The following is a 21,244-nucleotide window of genomic DNA, read 5'->3' as shown; positions in this document are numbered from 1 at the left end:
CTTCCAGGGGTGCACGGGGGCCGGACGGGTTCTCCTAGGCTAACGCTATGTACCAACCCCCTCCTCCTGTGCTGCCAGCCCGCGGCCTCCTTCCCAAGCACCGTGTGCAAAGGCCGCAGGGCGCTCAACGTGCTTCGGAGCGACCGAGCTCAGCGCCCTCAGCCGCCGCCGGGGGCCGCTTTAGGCGCCAGGTTTAGTGTCTTCCCGACGCCCGGGGGACACATTCTTGTAGCCAGGCTGAGTTCCTGGCCCAGGGCGGGCGGGCTGCTCCCAGCTCGGGTCAATGGAGGGCTCAGCACTCCCGCTTGCCTGACAGGGACTGAGGCCCCCATTGAGCTCCAGGGTGATGGTTTCCGGGCCCGGGCTCTGAACGCGCCGCTGGCTGCTCGGGGGCCTGCGTCGGGCCCCACAGCGCGGGCTGGATTGGCAGCAGGGCCCCGTGCGGCTGGGCGGGGCCTGGCTCCGAGCCAGCCCGGCGGCGTTGCGGATCAAAGCGCTGAATGAAAAGTGTCTCGGCGGAAGCGGCTCCCCATAGGCCCCTCCTGGCGGAGGGCTGGGGGCGAGCGAGTTACCCGCACGTGTGCGGCGCTGATCCCGCCGTCTCCGCTGCCTTGCCCCGGGTGCGGCCGGCGTTCGCCCCCGCTCAGGAGCGCCTTTCGGCAGCATTAATCCGGAGCAGTAATCGGGTGCTTCCTGGAACACTCTCCGGGGGCAGATAATCCTGGGCCAAGCTGTGCTGAGAGGAGATTGCCTCGCCGGGGGGCTGGATCGCCGGCTGCCGCGGATCAGCGGGGTCAGGTCTGGGCAGGCCAGTCTCCCAGCCATGAGGAGCTGCTGGGGGAGCAGCGAGCTCGCTCCCGCTAAGCGGCTTAGCCCCCGGCAGATGTTGTCAGGCTCCCAGCCAGCCCCGATCATTGGCGGAGGGAGAGGCCGAGAGGACCGGGAAACACCTCTAGCTCGGGGGGAAGAGGAGGGGGCTTGCACTGGTGCCTGGCACCCTCCGCCTTGCACCATGCGGGGGGAGTGAAGAGTTGCACGGCGGCCTCTCGCCTCAGCAGGGGAGCTCCGGCCCCCGGCGGAGGGAAGCTTGGCAGCTGGAGTGGAGGGAGTTTGTCTCCGATCGCCTCCTCCTCCCCTCACACCCTCTGCTGCTCTTGCTGCCAGGCTGGGTCAGCGCTTGCCGGTGGTAGGGGGAGATGGCGAAAATCAGGGTGTCTTACGAGTACACAGAAGCCGAAGACAAAAGCATCCGGCTCGGCTTTTTCCTGATCGTCTCCGGCATCGTGTCGCTCTTCATCCTGGGTTTCTGCTGGCTCAACCCCGCTTTGCAAGATTTGCAAGGCAAAGCTGCCAACTGCACGGTGCTCTCGGTGCAACAGATCGGGGAGCTGTTTGAATGCACGTTCACGTGTGGCACGGATTGCAAGGGCACCTCGCTGTACCCCTGCCTCCAGATCTACGTCAACAACTCGGAGTCCAACTCCAGGGCGCTGCTGCACCAGGACCAGCACCAGCTCATCACCAACCCTAAGGTAAACTTATGCCAGGGAGCGAAGGGCAGGGGGCGGCCTCAGGGCGCTTGTAACTCCCCAGCTGCGGGGACAGGGAAGCCAGCCCGTGCTCTGGGGTTTGTCTCCGAGTCCCGGGGATGGGGGGCGGGGAACCCACGGACACTGGATCTAGTGGCCTGAACAGCAAAAGCAGATCAGCCACTCGCGTCCTACTGCCCTCTCTTTGCTCCGGCCGTGCCGCCGCCTGTTGCTGGAGTCCCGCGCTCCTGTCAGTATCTAACTGAGGCGCTGCAGCCTTTGGAGCTTTCCCTCCCCGCCTCCCCTATGCCAGCAAAGTTTTACCTCCAGAGTTAACTTGTTTCGTGGATAAGCGTGTCACCCGGACTCTCGCCGCTCCTATTCCCAGCCCCGGCATGGACGGACCAGCTCACAGGTCCTCTGAAGGCGATCACAGGTCTAATGAGAAGAAGAGCCTGGAGTTTTTAACCCCCTTATTGTTAATCGTGTCCAGTAAAGGAGCTTGAAGCCGCGGAATCCATCGGTACTGCGTGGATAACAACGCCAGGTTTGTGTCTGAGACCCGATCCCAGGACCTCCACACACGGCCAGAGAGAGACACCACTGACAACGGATTGCGACCTCCCCTCGGTGCAATCTGTCCCCCGGCTGCTCGGAGAGAGAGGGGCAGGGGGCCTGAGAGGAGGCGCGCTGGGGATGGCAAAAGAATCACACACAGTCAGCTGCGTTTGCGTTTCCTTCGCGCTTATTGCAGATGTTTAGATCCGAGGTTCTTCCTTCCAACCGGGCTGCTCCGTATTGATCCCTTTAAGGAAATCCCCATTCCAGGAAACGATTGAAAAGACTCCCTCTGTGGGAAAGCCAGCCGGAAAATAAGTTAAACGCACAACTTCAGCAACTAGCAATTAAACTAGAAAAATGATGTGGAAGGGAAGGCCAGTGTATTCTTTGCTTTGAGCAGATGCCAGGAAGATTCCACCGTTGCAGCCTCTTCTTTAAACCAACGAAACAAAAAAAAATTTCTCCTGGGCTATGAGGTGTGTTTCTGTGACTGTGTTTGTAAAATATGATCTCTGCCCTTCCAGTTTACCCTAAGTGTAGTAGCTAGCAAAGGAGTTGAACACTTTTCTAAGCTGGCACACAGTTAATATAAGCAAGTGGAAGGAAGGGTAAAAAACCACAGCTCTTGCAGCAAGGTAAGCATGGAGTGTGTATTTATGCTATGAGAATTACTATCCCCTTTTTATATTTCAAGTCCTACAAAAGCAAATGCTTATCTATATGTTTTTGCTTTAAAGTTTTTGTCTCTTACATTTGGCTCATACTTCAAAGTTCCTGATTTAGATTTAGATTAGCTGGCAGGCTATAGTATAGTGTGATTCCTAGCTATGTCTCAAAGCTGCAAGTCTCCAGCACGTTGTTGTGCATAAGCATACCATTGTGGATGAACAAGGGAGTGCCAAATATTCAAGGGGGATATAGTTACGGGCATATATGAATGGGTACACAGTACTGAGCTCAGAAACCTGGAAGTTAAAAATGTAGAACACTTAGGAGAGGAGAAAGGAAGGTGGTGCATGAAGAGTTAAGTACATCAAGGAGAGAGCAAATGAAGTGTGCCTACTCCGGACTCCCTGAAAGTCTACACTGTGTCGGTTACAAAACACACAAAAAGTTTTACTTCAGTGCTAACAAGCATTTAGGATACCTGATTCAGCTATACATCAAGGGAAACACAGAGAATCTTGAAGAAAATCTGGAAAATGTCACATCCATGAGCATGAAATTAACAATCTCTGTCAATATTCTTTTAATGTTTCTCTTCATAATGTGGCTTAATCCAGAGTTTTGTAATATGTGCATGCTTGGGATATTTTTGTCAATCAACCTGTTTGTCTCCTGTATCTCTTGGAGCAAACACAAGAAGTCATGCTTGACTACTCGTCTAATGCAGTGGCCAAGAGATTAGAATGTCTGAGCAGTCCACAAAGGACATCTACTTAGTGTGTTCAAGAATTCTTCAGACAAGGAGAACTGCAACAGATTTGAAATTTCTGGAAACCCCATTGATGAACTAACGGTAATATAATATAGCATTGCCATAAGTGAGGTAAGTACCTCCATTTTCTCAGTACTAAATTAATTGCAGACAGAAGCTTTGAGGAACTAACCTGAATGAAGGATACAAGAAATTATGCAGAGAAGCTTCAGGAGATTAAAGATTTATTATACCTATACTGAATGGGCAGTATTCTGGGAGTTCAATTTAGGGATCCAAAGTTACAATTTGAGTTAAGTGAACATTAATAGAATTCAAGTTTGTTCTTCAGTAATGGTCTCTGCATCAGCTAGGAAAACTCACTGAAGCCATGATATTCATGTTAGAAGTGGTTACGCACCATTACTTGGCAAAAGTGGATTTTTCCTGACGTTGCTGTGGATCCAAGTGTGTGTTTGAGAGAGGAAGATTTTAAAATTTCTAAAACACCTACTTGGATTCTTTTATCTTCCAGATGGATGGATTCTAGGATGGCACCATGGTAGATCTCAGCACTGCTGGATTGGTGCAGCTAATCAGAAAACAGGAAATTAATTAAAACACAGTTTTCCTGTATATCGATTACTTTTTTAGTGGCAAGTGGCTTTTAGGCAGTTTTTGCTTGCATGTTCATAAATAACTTGATCTTTTATGTCAGATTTGAACAAAATTATAAAAATGAGCTTCTGCTATGCCTTACTTCACAATTATTATTGCTCTTATGTATTTATTTTTACAATGCCCAAAAGTGCAAGGTACTTTAAGGAACAGGATCATTAGCATCTTGCCTCAAAGAGCTTATGGTTTTATTAAGACAGCAGATAATGTTGTTTTTAAGCAAGCATTGGTCAGCGCTGTTTGCATTCTAAATACTGTAGCAAAGAACTAGAAAGTGAAACTAACTGAATAAAAACAGAGTTGATGTTTAAATTTAGTAAACTAAGATGTTGAGGTACTGTTTAGGTAAAATGGGGAAAGAAATTTGTTTGAAATGTGACTTGGCATCCACCCTTCAATTTTTTTGTAGCTTTTTTTTTTTTTAAGCACTTTTTAATGAGTAAGTACATTTTCCGGCATTCTGGTTGGCTGGAAGAAATTTTGTTCAGTATAATGTATACTTACAAGAGGCAGAAAGTTCCTGAAAATCTGACAGAATTAGTTTGCTAGAGAGAATGAGAAGTTAAAGTGCAGAAAACTTACAAGGGCTTCAGTAACACTTGTGATATGGCTCAGCACAAAAGAGTAAACTAGGATCACAGTAGGGGTAGTACAAGGGTGAACTACTTCGATGGATGAAGAACTTGACAGAGATTGACTTGTTGGGTAGCATAGGAAATTCTATCTTCTTGGTCTTTCTCTATTTAATAAATAGAAATATAAATTAGCTCACAGGAGTGTAGTGAAGATTAGTTAATGTTTATTCAGAGCTTGCAAGAGAAAGGACCAAAGTATTTAATCATACTAGGACGATGATGGAGGGAAGTAATTTGGAGGAAGGCATTAGAACACTCATGTTTAGTGCCAGTTTTTGTTTATGCCCTGAAAGAAGAAACATGTACTAAGGTCTTTTTATTTTTTCCCCCGAGACCAAACTTATAAGCAAGGAGAAAGAGGTGGGGAGGGGGCAGAAGTCAGTAGCAGGGAAAGCAGGGCAGTAAAATCTAATAGGAATTGGATGAAGGAGTAGGAAAGGTAAGTACTGTAGGTAGCTCTTTGGTATGGGCTTGATTCTGTACTCACCGAAGTCACTGCTAAAGCTCCCATTGACTTCAGTGGGGCAGGATAACACCCTATATCATGGAGTGAGACATTAATCCATAAGCTTCTGGCAGCCCCACCAGGCTGGTTTAGAGACCGACACATGTTTTGTTTACAGTAGATGTTGGTGAGAGTCATTTGGCAAGGAACAGAGATGTACCATGTGTACCTTAAACTGTTCCAACCACCCTGCTTTACTGCAGCACCCTTTTCAGGAGGGACGTTGGTGATCAGTAGAGCTGTGTGAATATTGGATTTTTCTGGTTCACTGTCATTTCTGAAAAATAAAAATTTCAATTTCCAAAAGAACTGAAAACAATTTTTTTTTTCAAAATTTGTGGTGAATCATATACTTGAAAGAAAATTAGTTTGGGTTGAACAAAATGTTTTGTTTAGATTTTGAGCAATATTTAATGTTTTTAATCATTAATATTTTTAATTAAACAATTTATAGATAAAATAATTCTGAATAATACTAAAACAGTTCATTTTGAAATGATTTGAAATGAAATTTTGATTGGGGGGGGGGAGGTTCAAATTTATTTATTTTATTTACCAAGGCAATGCGGCGGAATCAACATGAATTTGTGAAATGTGTGACTGTCACTAAATCTGCTTTTTTCACACCAAAAAAAAAAATAGTTTAGGTTGAAAAACTTCACCCAGCTCTAGCTGTCAGTAACGTGATGGGCAAAAGAAGGACCTAGGAAAAGCCCCTGAGTTATATTTAGGGCCCTACCAAATTCACAGTCCATTTTGGTCAATTTCACAGTCATAGGATTTTAAAAATTTCATGATTTTGGCTACTTAAATCTGAAATTTCATGGTGTTGTAATTGTAGGGGTCCTGACCCAAAAAGGAGCTGAGGGGGTGTCACAAGGTTCTTGTAGGGGGGGTTGCAGTACTGCTTCTCTTACTTCTGTGCTGCTGCCTGTGGAGCTGGGCCCTCAGCAGCAGTCACCACTCTCTGGCTTCTCAGCTCTGAAGGCAGCAATGCAGAAGAAAGGGTAGGGTAGCATGATATGGTATTGTCACCTTTCTGCGCTGCTTCTGCTTCTGGCGAGGTGCTGCCTTCAGAGCTGGGTGCCTGGCCAACAGCCACTACTCTCCAGCCGCCCAACTCTGAAGGCAGCGCAGAAGTAACCTTGCGACACCCCCTGCAACTCTCTTTTGGGTTATCAATTTGATAAATGCTGGTCTTCCCCCATGAAATCTGTATAATATAGGGTAAAAGCACACAAAAGACCAAATTTCACAGTCTGTGAGCTGTTTTCCATGGCCATCAATTTGTTATGGCCCTAGTTACATTGCAGAACACTGACTTTGCTCAAGTATCCACAGAAGACAGTATTTTCCAGGACCCTTTACTTGAGATTCTTTTTGGATGTTACCCATTAGATAAGCAGCCCCCACAAGGGAAAAAAAGGCTTGATCCAAAGGCCCAACAAGCAGAGGTTGCTTTCATATTACAGCCACTGTTGAAATCAGCAGAGGCACTCCAATTGGAGCTCTCATCTAAGAGTATGTCTACACTACGCGCCGGATTGGCAGGTAGTGATTGATCTATTGGGGATCGATTTATCTCGTCTAGTGTAGACGTGATAAAATCGATCCCTGATCGCTCTGCCATCAACTCCGGAACACCACCGTGCTCGAGAGGTGGAAGTGGAGTCGACGGGGGAGCGGCAGCAGTCGACTCGCTGCCGTCCTCATGGCCAGGTAAATTGACTTAAGATACGCTGACTTCAGCTACCCTATTTGCGTAGCTGAAGTTGTGTATCTTAGGTCGACTCCTCTCCCATTGTAGACCTAGGCTTAGTCTATCAGTGCACTGATTTGTTAACCTTGGGTAAAACCCTCTTTTTCCTTTGCTCTCCAAGGCTGTTGAGAAGGGGGTTGGCTGAGGTGGTATGTTGATGGGCAACCCGTTATTTGGTTGGTGATTTTTTAGTTGATGGAGCTAGGCAGGCAGAACATTGTATGAGCATCTGTAAGTGTAGTTTAGAAACGTGAAGAAACAAATAAATATACACCTGCATATTGCTGTTACAAGTTTTTAACTGATATTGTCATTAGTTTTCCTTAACAATTGTATTGCATCTTAAGCTTCCTTAGTCTCGTATTGTGGCATATAGGCTGACTGACACTAATTTATTAGATGAGACTGTAAGAGTAGAATTTATATATTACTCATAAGTAAATTCTCTAGTAATTTAATTAAACTAAATTTAAGGCGTAGAAGGAAATGCTCTTCAATTATTTTACCTACTTTTAGAAACTCATGTCAAAAACCAAACCAAACCAACAAACCCTGAATTTTGGTTTGGCATAATAGTTTACTTCAAGAGTAGTGACATACATGGTTTGTATCCATAGCAGATTTTTTTTTTTAAGTTTAATGTCTCTTTGTCTTGGGGCAATAGCTTATTTTTAGTTTTGTCATCAAATATCATAGGCTTTAAATTAAATTAATATCATAGAATATCGGGATTGGAAGGGACCTCAGGAGGTCATCTAGTCCAACCCCCTGCTCAAGGCAGGACCAATCCCCAGATAGATTTTTGCCCCAAATCCCTAAATGGCCCCCTCAAGGATTGAACTCACAGCCCTGGGTTTAGCAGGCCAATGCTCAAACCACTGAGCTATCCCTCCCCCTTTCTGAATGCTGATCTAGAATAGCCTTATTAACAGATTATAAACATAGTTTAGTTTAATGATTTTAGTCAAGAATATTTTATGAATGAACAATCAGACAGCTGTGTTAACCCCCAAATGTTTTTATCAAAGTTATGGATTGCAGCAGTGGGCGCCCAGTATGTTAATCGACTGGGTATACTCTTATTAACCACAGCAAAAATCCTGAATAACTTAATAAATTTTAAGATCATTAAAAACAAAAGACCCTTTATTTTCCTTACCTGGTTTAATTATTCACTGGGGTATCTGTACCTTCTTTGTGAATCAGGTAGTGTGAAAAATGTGTGCTTTGGTCTCATTACAAACTTTCTACAAAACAAAATTGAATTAGTGGCAACGTAGCCCTTCCAAAACCAGTGCTTTTGGGTTGTAAAAGTATTTTCTAAATTCTATAGTTTGGCATTTCAGTTATGAAGTTATGAATCTATATAGCCATGCTAGCAAGTATTGTATGTTTTGAACCGAGATCTCTTCAAATTTTCTCCAACTAGTCTGTAATAAAGTAAAAGTTGTATTGCAGGGAATAATCATACAATTGTACAATCCCAGATTCATTTTGATTCTTAAAAGATTGGTCAGCTGGGTCAGAATAAATCCAGAAATATGAATGTAAAATACTGTATCGGATTACAGAAATTTAAATGTTTGTTTTCAGTGTGCCTACTTTGTGGATGATGGATTTTTCAGATTAAATTAATTATAATATTTATTGTAAACTTTCTTTAGTTGCTCCAATAGCAATAACCATTTTCATGCTTGGGGCATTGGAGACCTTCCATATAAAATACAAGTACAAAAAATATCAAGACTTATGCCTTCTGTACCATTAATCAAGCAGAATAGATTAAGTATGGAGCCAGGATCCAGTACCAATTATGCTGATGCTAATCTCAAACTCTCTGAATTTATTACTAATACATATAGTGCAGAGTGTCAAAAAATACTTTTAGTTGTGTAAATTTACAGTGGAATATATCAGCTTGCAGCTAAAAAATAAATTGACATCTGCCTCCTTACACGTTTGTTTAGAATAATTTTTTCTCTTTATGCCTGCAACTGAGCATGATGTAAAAAATAACTTGTCTGATTTATACTTTTTTTGGAAAAGACTTATGTGAATGAATACATGTGTGTATCCTTAGCTATGTATAAAATTGTGTGTGTGTGTGATTGTCTAGATTCTTCCTGGGCATGAGGATAGGGGTGCAGTAAATGGTTGGATAGAACTGCTCAAGAGAGCTCAAGGATAGTTCACTAGTTATTCCCCCATGTGTACAATGTTCCAGAAGGGGATCAGATGAAGGATTAGCCTTAGCCATGACTCATATACTGTGTGGGGAAGAGGACAGAGTAGGCTGCACCACCCTAATATTGGGCTATACCGGGGGTGGGCAAACTTTTTGGCCCAAGGGCCACATTGGGTTTGCAAAACTGTATGGAGGGCCTGGTAGGGAGGGCTGTGCCTCCCCAAACAGCCTGGCCCCTGGCCCCTATCTGACCCCTCCCACTTCACACCCCCTGACTGCCCCCCTCAGAATCCCTGACCTATCCAATCCCCCCTGCTTCATGTCCCCTAACTGCCCCCTCCTGGGATCCTGCCCCCATCCAACCCCCCTTGCTTCTTGTCCCTAACCACCCTCTCCCAGGACCCCCCCCCCCCGGCCCTAACCGCCCCCAGGATCCCATCCCCTATCCAACCTCCTTCTCCCAGTCTCCTGACTGCTCTGACCCCTATCAACACCCTCATCCTCTGACAGGACCTCCCCAGGAGTCCCATGCTTATCCAACCCCCCCTCCCATCCCGTGACAGCCCCCCAGAACCTCTGCCCCGTCCAACCGCCCCCTGTCCCCTGACTGCTCCCTGGGACCCTCCGCCCCTTATCCAACCCCCCAGTCCCAGCCCCCTTACCATGCCGCTCAGAGCAGCATGTCTGGCAGCCGTGCCACCTGGTCGGATCCAGACACGCTGCGCTCTGCTTGGCAGGAACATGCTGCCCAGAGCGCTGCCTGCGTGGCAGTGTGACTGTGGTGGAGAGGGATGGCAGGGGAGGGGCCGGAAGCTCAGGGGCCAGGCAGGACAGTCCTGCGGGCTGGATGTGGCCATAGTTTGCCCACCTCTGGGCTATACCAACTCAGACAACTGTCTAGGGCATAGTGTATATTACATCTCCAAAAAACTGCACTGAAAACTTTAAGGTTGCAAAGGTCAAGCACTCCAAAATTAGGAAATGCTAGAATTAAGGTCACCTGTGCAACCTTAGCTTGGCCCCCTTCTGTCTATGCATTATGGTACAGTCTGTAATTGTATGATCACATGCTGTTTGTTTTACACAGTGCCCCTGCCTCATTCAGTGCACAGGATGGACTGTGTGCTGAGAATGAAGCAGCTGTTTTGTTTTTTGTATTTCTTTATATTCATTATTCAGTTTGTGGGCCCAGGCCATACTTAGTGCACACATCCAAACCCTGCACTGGATACAGAATTATTAATTTCCTCATGGTCTTTTCACCACAGTAGCTGAACCCAATGGCCATTAATGAGTTTGTCTTCTCCAGACTCTTGTGAGCTAGGTAGGGGTTTTACAGATGGGGAACTGAGACACAGTGAGATATAAGTCCATTAATTTTAGGTGTTGCATGCCCAGCTTGATACGTCTAGGGCTTGATGTTTCAGCATACTTAACAGCACTTTATATGTTCAAAGCACTGTTCGGACATTGGCACACCTCATAAGGCATGTAAGTACCCTCTCCTCTCAGTCCTTTCAAGCATACTGTCACAATCTCCTGTATCCCTTGACCCGTCCAACCTTCCCCTGCACTTCTGTCTTGAGCACTGAAGGTCTATGCTGCTGTGTGACCAGGGGCAAGTCACTTCACCTCTCTGTTCATCCTCTCTGCTTGCCTTGACTATTTAGAGTAAGGCTGGTCCAGTGGTCAGCATGCTAGCCAGGGAGTTTAGTTCCTCGCTCTGTAACAGATTCCCCCGTCTGACCCTGGGCAGGTTGTTTGGTTTCTGTGCCTCCATCCCCCGTCAGTAAAAGGAGGATAACAGCACTTTCCTACCTCACAGAGGTGTGGAAAGGATAAATACATTAAAGACTGTGAGGTCTCAGATACCATGGTGAGGGTCACATAGGTATGTAAAGCATATAGTTATGTGTGGGTTTAGAATCTGTCTAATTCTTGGGACATTAGTTCTATTTGTGCATTGTGATTTTATATGGATTGTACAAGTACCCAGAACATATTTAAAGAAATGTATGCGTGCTCACTATCTGTCTTATAGCTAGGAAATCAAACAGAAAAGCAAAAGTGATTTGCCTGAGTCTTCATAGTGAATTGGTGGCAAAGTCGGGATTAGAAGCCAGGGCCTCCTGATTCCCAGCCCTGGGCTTATTCCTGTCAACCACACCGTGCTTTACTGCCAGAGGTGCTGAGCAATTACAGGTCCCACTGAGTTCAGTTGCAGTTGTGAATGATTGGCAGTTATGTAAACCAGAGATTAGGGGTGTCAAGTTAGGCACCCAGAAAATGAGGAACACAATTACTGACCAACTATAAACATGTTGGTTTAAATGACTTGCCCAGCCTCATACATGAACTCTGCGGTGAGGCTGGGATAGATCCCATTCTTTTGGATAGTCTTCAGGTGTCTTAACCATATAACTGTCCTGTCTCTTCCTGAAATTCCCTGCCTCATTCACCTCACATCTTCCAACTTCTGCAGCAAATGAGGCAAGCATCCTACAGGCAACATCCCCCTTTACTGCATAACCCTGTTCATTCTGCGAACACTGTCCATCCTAGGCACCGAATGAGGCAGGGGTCCTATGGAAAAACTAGTATGTGCCCATTTATTTAGCTTGTTTCATAATGCATACACCCAAGGAGGCAGAATTGTGCATAGTTTCTGAATGAGATTTGGGTTAAAGCTACTAGAGATAGACTGTCTCTCATGTACATATGTGGATTCTCATTCCCTCTCCACCATACTTGCTCACTTCATACTCTACATTCATTCACCTGCAGGGGTGCTGCTTTCAGCTCCACAGAAGTAAGGGTGGCAATCCCATACCCCCCCTACAATAGCATTACGGACACACACGCCCCCAATCCACTTTTGGGTTGGGACCCCCATGGTTACAAAGCTGAAATGTCAGATGTAAACATCTGAAACCATGAAACTGATTATTTAAAAAATCCTTTGACTGTGAAATTGACCATAGTGGACAGTGAATTTGGTAGGGCCCTGTATGTATTCCAAGCTTTTATATCTGTTCTCTAACACTTTTATTGAATTGGATCTTGAGTCATTTATCCAAACAAAGGTTTGAAATAAGGGAGGAATTTCATTAGCTGATGCTGTGTAACTGAGACTATATTTGAATTGTATAATCTGATATGTGCTACAATACACTGTAGGATGTCTGATTATGGAGTTGTGCCCCAACAGAACTTCCAAAAAACTCTCCACTTCATTATCTTCATACTCCCCTTGAAGCTGGAGAGAGGTGCCATTGTCTTCAATGGAAACAACAGGCCTATTTTTCTGGACTGTTGTGAAGGAGGTCCCGAACATTCAGCTTCCACTGGAAGCAGAGAAGCAGTGTGGTCTAGTGGATTGGACTGACTGGGCAAGTCACTTTACTTTCTTCTCTAATTTCCTTCTCACCCTTATTTTGCTTGTCTAAGTGATCTCTTTTGGGCAAAGACTGTCTCTTATAATGCATTTGGACCTTGCCTAACACAATGATGGCCTGATCTTGATTGGGACCTGTAGGCCTTGCAAATAATTAATAATGCTCCAGGAGGTGCTAGGTAGGACAAACTTTTCTCACTAATGCTATTCTAAACAATAGCAGGCGCTAAGAGGGTAGCCTGTCAACTGATTTCCCCCACTTCTTGAATTATGTAGTATAAAGATGGCACCAGTTTCTCTAAAGATCTGACAGCAGAGGTACAAGTATTTTACTGACTGTCAAGGTTATGGGGCAAATCACACTTCAGAACTCTTTCAGTTCCTCTTAAGTGCACCCCTGTGGAGGCAGATTTCATTACCTTCATACCTCTCTGCGTGGAGCCCTATGGTCCTACCACTTCTAGACTGGATCTCAGGGCTGTCGGGTTAACACAGGTGATAAGCTCGGAGGTTGCAACCTAAACCGAGTTTGGCACTGTGACGGTGCACCCCATAAGGTTTCATGCAAATATGCTTATGAATGTATTTATATGACATAACTGGAATATGTTTTATGCTACATCTCTGTAAAGGTTATGATCTATTGCAGGGGTCAGCAACCTTTCAGAAGTGGAGTGCTGAGTCTTAATTTATTCACTGTAATTTAAGGTTCCGCGTGCCAGTAATACATTTTAATGTTTTTAGAAGGTCTCTTTCTAGAAGTCTATAATATATAACTAAACTATTGTTGTATGTAAAGTAAATAAGATTTTTAAAATGTTTAAGAAGCTTCATTTTAAATTAAATTAAAATGCAGAGGCCCCCAGACCAGTGGCCAGGACCCGGGCAATGTGAGTGCCACTGAAAATCAGATTGTGTGCTGCCTTTGGCATGCGTGCCATAGGTTGCCTACCCCGATCTACTGAATCTATTCATCCTATTTGTATGCATGTGTCATTGTATTCAAAGTTATGAATATTGGCTGTGTACTTGCTTGATTTCCAAGTAGCCTAGTAAAGCATTTGGTCAGCTTCTTGAGAACGGAATGTGCAAATTAAGTGGCCAATCAAGAAACACTTAAAGGACAATGAATCTTGGAAAGTGCCAATCCTCATAAGACGTCTACCTGAGGATGTTCAAGGTAGCATGTAAACAATGGATGCTGCCTGTAAAAACTGAGTCATGCATGGACATATAACTTGCCCAGGTGACTCCAAAACTCCATCTTGAAGCTGGACTTTGCATAGGAGAGAGGAGGGGGTCTCCACCCACAAGAGAGAGTCTACTTAAATCCCTGAGAGGCCCCTCCATTTTGTCTTCAGCTGGCTCAAGAGAGAGCCTCTCCACCCCCAAGGATACCTGAAAGAAACTAGAACAAAGGACAGTAACTACAGGGGGTGTGAGTGATTGCTGGACCCAGACTAGAAGAAGACTAGTCTGTAAAAGGAAGCTTACGGGAACACCACAGAGGGTGAGAGTTTGTCTGTATTCAGTCTTCTTACTATATTAGACTCAGGCTTGCGTGTTTTGTTTTATTTTACTTAGTAATTCACTTTTTTCTCTCTGTTACTACTTGGAACCACTTAAATCCTACTTTCTGTATTTAATAAAATCACTTTTTACTTATTAATTAACCCAGAGTATATGCATATCTCTCTCTCAGTGTTATAGATGGCAAACAATTTGAGTTTACCCTGTATAAACTTTATGCAAGGTAAATGGATTTATTTGAGGTTTGAATGCCATTGGGAGTTAGGCATCTGAGTGTTAAAGACAGGAACACTCGTTAAGTTGCTTTCTGTTAAGTCTGCAGCTTTGGGGAACGTGGTTCAAGCACTGGGGCCTGGTCTACGCTATGCGTTTAAACCGATTTTAGCAGCGTTAAACCAATTTAATGCTGCACCCGTCCACACAACGAGGCCCTTTATATCGATATAAAGGGCTCTTTAAACCAGTGTCTGTACTCCTCCTCGACGAGAGGAGTAGCGCTGAAATCGGTATTCCCATATCAGATTAGGGTTAGTGTGGCCGCAAATCGACGGTATTGGCCCTCCAGGCGGTATCCCACAGTGCACCATTGTGACTGCTCTGGACAGCAATCCAAACTTGGATGCACTGACCAGGTAGACAGGAAAAGCCCCACGAACTTTTGAATTTCATTTCCTGTTTGCCGAGCGTGGAGCTCTGATCAGCACGGGTGGCGATGCAGTCTCAAATCCAAAAAGAGCTCTAGCGTGGACTGTACGGGAGAGATTGGATCTAACTGCTGTATGGGGAGACAAATCTGTTCTATCACAGCTCCGTTACTGAAGATGAAATGAGAAAGCATTTGAAAAAATGTCCAGGCTATGATACAGAGTCCACAGCACAGTGCTGTGTGACAAGCATAACGGAAAGCGAAAGAATCAAATGGACACTCATGGAGGGAGGGAGGGGGTACTGAGGACTCCAGCTATCCCACAGTCCCCGCAGTCTCTGAAAATCATTTGTGTTCTTGGCTGAGCTCCCAATGCCTGTAGGGTCAAACACATTGTCCGGGGTGGTTCAGAGTATATGTCGTCAATTTACCACCCCTCTCCCCCCGTGAAAGAAAAGGGGGAAAAAAATAGTTTCTTGACTTTTTTCAATGTCACCCTATGTCTACTGCATGCTGCTGGTAGATGCGGTGACAGTGACAAAAGGCAAAACTGGCTCCATGGTTGCCATGCTATGGCGTCTGCCAGGGCAATCCAGGGAAAAAGGGCACGAAATGATTGTCATCCGTTGCTTTCATGGAGGAAGGAATGAGTGATGACATTTACCCAGAATCACCCGCGACACTGTTTTTGCACAATCATGCATTGGAATCTCAACCCAGAATTCCAGTGTTTGCGGGAGACTGCGGGAACTATGGGATAGCTACCCAGAGTACAACGCTCCGGAAATCGACGCTAGCCTTGGTACATGGACGCACACCGCTGAATTAATGTGCTTAGTGTGGCCGCGTGTACTCGATTTTATACAATCTGTTTTTCAAAACCGGTTTGTGTAAAATTGGAATAATCCCGTAGTGTAGACGTACCCTGGGTCTGTGTTGGAGCAGACTCTGGCTCAACAGGACAGGGTGCTGGAGTACCAAGCTGGCAGGGAAAGCAGGGGCAGAAGTAGTCTTGGCACATTAGTTGGCAGCTCCCAGGGGGGTTTCTGTGATCCAACTCATCACAGGTACCTTCTAGCCCTTTTCATCGGGGAACCTATAACAGCTGATGAGAGTGACTCAAAAACAGTTTTGTTTTTTTTTAAGAACAAAGCACTATTTAGTCATTCACCCAAAGACACGAAGCACACTGAACAAAGGGATAAAACAAAAAGGCTATACACCTATTTCCCCTTACCTATATCTTCATATTTGGTAAGCCCCCTTCAGCCCAGTTACCTTCATCTGTGGGTTGGAAGACACAGACTGCCCTGCTGCAGCATGGTCTCTGTGTCTTGTTGCATTCCTATCAGTGCTCACTGATGCTCCTTGACAGGCCCCAGCAACCCAGTCAACCCCCTTTACTCTTTTAGGCCCTGGATGCTTTAATGGTTTTGCAGCGCCCAGAGTGCCTTCACCCGCTGCCCCGCATCACCAACGCAGATGGCCTAGAGGCTGATTTCACGCCCAAAGAGGTGATGGCCAGGCTCTCCAGGACCAAAAACACTGCGCCCGGAAAAGACGGCATCCCCTACAGCCTCCTCAAAAAGCGGGACCCCGGCTGCCATGTGCTCTCCGGCATCTTTAACCTATGCCGGTGCTCTGGTCGGCCAGCCACCCACCTCCTTGTAGATCAGGACCGTCATGGCCTTCTTCCAGAAGGGTAAGCGAGACGACCCCAGCAACTGGAGACCCATCTCCCTCTGCTCCACAATGTACAAGCTATACGCCAGCTGCCTGGCAGCCAGAATCACGGAGTGGGCGACGACCGGGGGAGCCATCAGCCCGGCCCAGAAGGGCTTCATGCCATCAGAGGGGTGCTACGAGCACAACTTCCTGCTCCAGACTGTCCTGCAGACGACCAGGAGGGCCCACAACCAGTGCGCAATAGCGTGGCTGGATCTGGCCAATGCCTTCGGGTCCATCCCCCACCATCACATCTTCATCACCCTACGGGAGTTTGGGATGCCGGAGACCTTTCTCCGTCTGATCCGGGAACTCTACAAGGGCTGCAGCACCACCATCCGTTCGGTAGAAGGCGAAACCGCCGAGATCCCGATCCGCAGCGGTGTGAAGCAGGGCTGCCCCCTCAGCCCAATCATCTTCAACCTCGCCATGGAGCCGCTCCTGCAGGCAATCTCCGACGGCGCCGACGGCTTCGACCTACACGGCGAGAGAGTGAACGTGTTGGCCTACGCAGATGACCTAGTCCTGATCGCGGATGACCCCGAGAGGCTCCAGGGCATGCTCAACACCATCGGGAGAGTCGCAGAATGGACAGGACTCCGCTTTAACGCCAAAAAATGTGCATCCCTCCACGTCAACTGCAGCAAGAAGAACTCAGTGCAGGCTACGGACTTCCTCATCCAGGGTGAATCCGTCGTCCCCCTGGCCGAGGGGCAGGCGTACCAACACCTCGGCAGGCCGATGGGCTTCCGTGTCCTGCAGACCCCCGAGGACACCATCCAGGAAATCCTGCAGAACGCCGCCAGGATCGACGTTTCCCTGCTGACTCCGTGGCAGAAAATCGATGCCCTCAACACGTTCCTGATCCCCCGCATCGCCTTCGTCCTGAGAGGATCCGCCGTAGCAAAGGTGCCCTTCAACAAGGCAGACAACGTCATCCGGCAACTGGTGAAGAAGTGGCTGTCCCTGCCCCAGAGAGCAAGCAACGAGCTGGTCTATATCGCTCACCGGCATGGTGACGCCAACGTCCCCCGCATGGGAGACCTCTGCGATATCGCGGTCGTCACACACGCCTTTCGCCTCCTGATGTGCCCGGACGCCGCGGTAAAGAACGTCGCGACGACCGCCCTGCGCTCCGCCACCGCAAAGCAAATCGACAGAGCTGCCTCTGGCCAAGATATGGCCACCTTCCTGAGCGGCTCCATGGACGGTGACTTCGCCCAAGACAGGGGCGACATAGCCTCACTGTGGACCCGTGCCCGCAATGCCACGCGCCGACTGGGGAAACGAGTAGGCTGCTGCTGGGTATGGAGCAAGGACCGACGGGAGCTGGGAGTCCTGATACCGCGGACCGAGACGGAGGACAACACCATCATCAGCCCTGGAGCCAGAGGCACGCTGGAGAGGTCGCTGAAGGCCGCCGTACGCGCGCTCTACTTGGGCACGCTGAAGAAAAAAACAGACCAGGACAAGGTTTTCGAGGTCACCAGCAAGTGGGACTCCAGCAACCACTTCCTCCACTCAGGCAGCTTCACCCGCTTCGCTGACTGGCGCTTCATACACCGCGCCCGACTAAACTGCGTCCCGCTCAACGGAGCCGTCCGCCACGGGAACCAAGACAAGCACTGCAGGAAGTGCGGGTACGCCATGGAGACCCTGCCCCACGTCCTGTGCAGCTGCAAGCCCCACGCCAGAGCCTGGCAGCTGCGTCACAACGCCATCCAGGACCGTCTGGTAAAGGCCATTGCTCCGCACCTGGGAGAAAAGGCCAGCAACCGCACCGTCCCTTGCACCGACAGCCCACTGCGCCCGGACATAGTCGTCACGGACGAGGCTCAAAAAAAGATCATCCTCATTGACGTGACGGTTCCTTTCGAGAACAGGACCCTGGCCTTCCGCGAGGCCCGAGCCCGAAAGCTCGAAAAATACACCCCCTTGGCGGACACTCTGCGGTCAAAGGGCTACGAGGTCTATACCGACGCCCTGATCGTTGGGGCCCTGGGCGCCTGGGACCCTTGTAATGAACGCGTGCTTCGGGCCTGCGGGGTAGGCCATCGCTACGCGCAGCTCATGAGACGCCTGATGGTCTCGGACACTATCAGATGGTCCAGAGACATCTACACGGAGCACGTCACCGGTCACCGCCAATACTAGGAGTAAGCGGGTGTGACTCCGTGCACCCGAAGGGGGGAGGAGATTTTCATACTCCCCCGTTGGACTCTATCCCCTGAGCCCTGAACCCACCAAACCAAACTCCACTATGTGAGGGTCACCCTATCCTCATCACCCAGCTCGCTCCCTTATTCCCACAACTGTCTGTAACCTGTTTGTATGAGCGATGTACCCTCACTGCCTCCCAACTGTATCTTGAACTCACCCACCGTTCACCCTGCATTGGGGACATGACAGACTGTATATGGTATATGCTGCCCAATACCAAAATACTGACCCCCACCCCCGTAGTCTGTATGCTATCCCCGATGAAACAATAACTGATGCTTTAAACTCTCTGTATCGTTTAGTTCCAAATATTCACTAATAAACATTAAAATCTCCTTTGATCCTGGCCTCAGGAATGGGAAGAGTAAACCTTACCAGCCTGGTTGGGGCTGGCTGATTGATGTATTCCCCATTGTTTCCTCAGGGACCCTTGGTATTCTCTGGACATACTTTATCTTTGCCATTGTTTTGTTACCACCTGTTTGTTTCCCTTCTGCCATCCTCCTTTGATGTAATGCCTTGACCTCACTCAGGATAATACCAACCAGGTGAACTGAGGTGCATATGATATTTATAAAAAATAATAGCCATTATTACCTCATTTGGCAATTACCATCTTCAAACTGGAATTATAGTGGTGGGATTAGTACTGGTGAGCCATGTCAACTCAGCCAGATGGAGAAATGAGGAATTTCATGCATGGGGGGCGGAGGAGAGGTGGACTTTCTCCCCAAGAAATTGTGGTGGCTCACTTTTCCTGTCAAACACTGGGGTATGCCTGTAAATTTCATCTAGCAGAGAATGCAGCAGAGCCAGAAGATGACAGAATGGTAAAAGGAGTGATCTCCAACAGAGCTCAAACACTACAGCAGGCAAAAGACATTACTGCAACAGAATGAACATAGCCCAGCAGGCCACAAAAGCTCACTCCTCCTTTCTCCTCACTCCCATGGTAGGGGCCTGTGCTAGTTCATGGCCTAAAGAAAATCTAGCTTCAACCAGAGTCAACGCAGCTTGGCAGAAAGGCGCAGAAGCCTCACGCCCAATAACCCTAATAAACGGAACATGTCCTGTTATCAAGCTAACAAGTCTTAACCCTTCCACCAGCCAGCAGGCCCTAAAAGACCTGGTGGATGTGGCAGTCCTAAAGGTCACTGACAAACAAACTCCCAAACTGTATTATTGAACCAAGAAATGTTGTGGGACAAGGGAATTGATTTTAAGTTTGAAATAAAAAAAAGCAAGAAAATACTTGTATTCTGTTTTCTATTTCAGCATTTGCAGAACAATAGTCATTGTGGTGTTACTTATTTCTAAAAATACAAACCTGAAAAAGAATCTTAGGGTAGGATTCTCTTCTCAGCACGAGGATGCGAAGAACTCTACATGACAGCAACACCAAACATGTTGCTGTGAAAATGGGGGTGCTTTGTTATGAAAAAGGCAAGGTTTAACTTGAAACAAACGAGTGAGAATTTGCACTTGGTTCCAGGTTAGTATATAGGAGTTTATCAAAAATAGATGTGGATGCTGACAGGAATAACCAAGTTTTACTTGATCAGACTGATGAATACCTGAGAATTTTGTAATGGAGATACGCTGTACAGAGCTGGAAGCCTGAAGTAGTTCAGTGTAGAGTGGAAGCATAAGCTCACTGATGGGATGGTAGAAAAGTGCCCACCAGCCATCTAATCAAGACCCTTTCCTCACAGCTGTCTTTGTTTTCAAATAAGAGTTGTGAGGGAGGACAGACCCTTCCCTGTTAGTTGTCCTTTCAGGTTACTGTGGAGAAACCTGCACTAAGACTTCCCTGAGCCTGGGGTTCCTGTCTGCTACCCCTACTGAAGAGTGTGGAAATCCTATATCTGGCTTCCTGTTTGTCTTCCTAGTCATATGTCCTTTGACTACAGCTCCCAATTTTAAAAAGGACACAGGTCATACCATTCACACTGTGCTATGCACATGTGAGTCCGCATTCAGTACCCTCTCAAAGGAGGGACGGTAAATAAAAATGTTTCCATTATTGCTTATGTTAACAAAGCAACGTAAGTGTTTGTAGTGCTACCTTTGTCTATTGAGTTTCAAAAATGGAAAGGTGAATTCTCTCCTGGATGGATGGGATGCCTATTAATGACTGAAAGTATTGTGCATGTGCACTGAGGTAGAAATATTTCTCCAAAGAATAAATTGTGGTAGTAATTCTAGTAATATGTGTTTAAGGTAAAAGCGGTACGAAGGGAAACATTGTGGTTAAATATGAGACTGGGAAGCAAGACATTTGGTTCTGTTCCTCTGTGACCTGCAACAGATCACTTAAGGCCTGATTCAAAGCCCACTAAAGTCAATGGACAGACTCCCATAGACTTCAGAAGACTTTTGAATCAGGCATCTGGGCCTCAGTTTAGCAAAGCACTTAAACACACGCCTAAATCCTGTTGACTTCAATGTGATTTAAGCATG

The 21,244-nt window shown here is 46.9% G+C and overlaps 1 protein-coding gene across 2 annotated transcripts in view; it reads left to right on the top strand.

Annotated features, from left to right (window-relative positions):
- The first annotated feature begins 489 nt into the window (after positions 1 to 489).
- The window catches only part of KCNMB4 (potassium calcium-activated channel subfamily M regulatory beta subunit 4), a 39,389-nt gene continuing 18,634 nt past the window's right edge, over positions 490 to 21,244 (top strand). For both annotated transcript variants that reach the window (XR_003998492.1, XM_030548743.1), the window contains exon 1: positions 490 to 1,532. Coding sequence is in view for 1 of the 2 variants with exons in the window: in XM_030548743.1 (XP_030404603.1) it covers positions 1,197 to 1,532 (336 nt within the window). In the remaining variant the exon portion in view is untranslated. The remainder of the gene's footprint in view (positions 1,533 to 21,244) is intronic.

The sequence above is a fragment of the Gopherus evgoodei genome, chromosome 1 (assembly GCF_007399415.2).
Source record: "Gopherus evgoodei ecotype Sinaloan lineage chromosome 1, rGopEvg1_v1.p, whole genome shotgun sequence".
Taxonomy (NCBI): Eukaryota; Metazoa; Chordata; order Testudines; family Testudinidae; genus Gopherus; species Gopherus evgoodei.
This window is presented reverse-complemented; position numbering and strand designations above follow the sequence as displayed.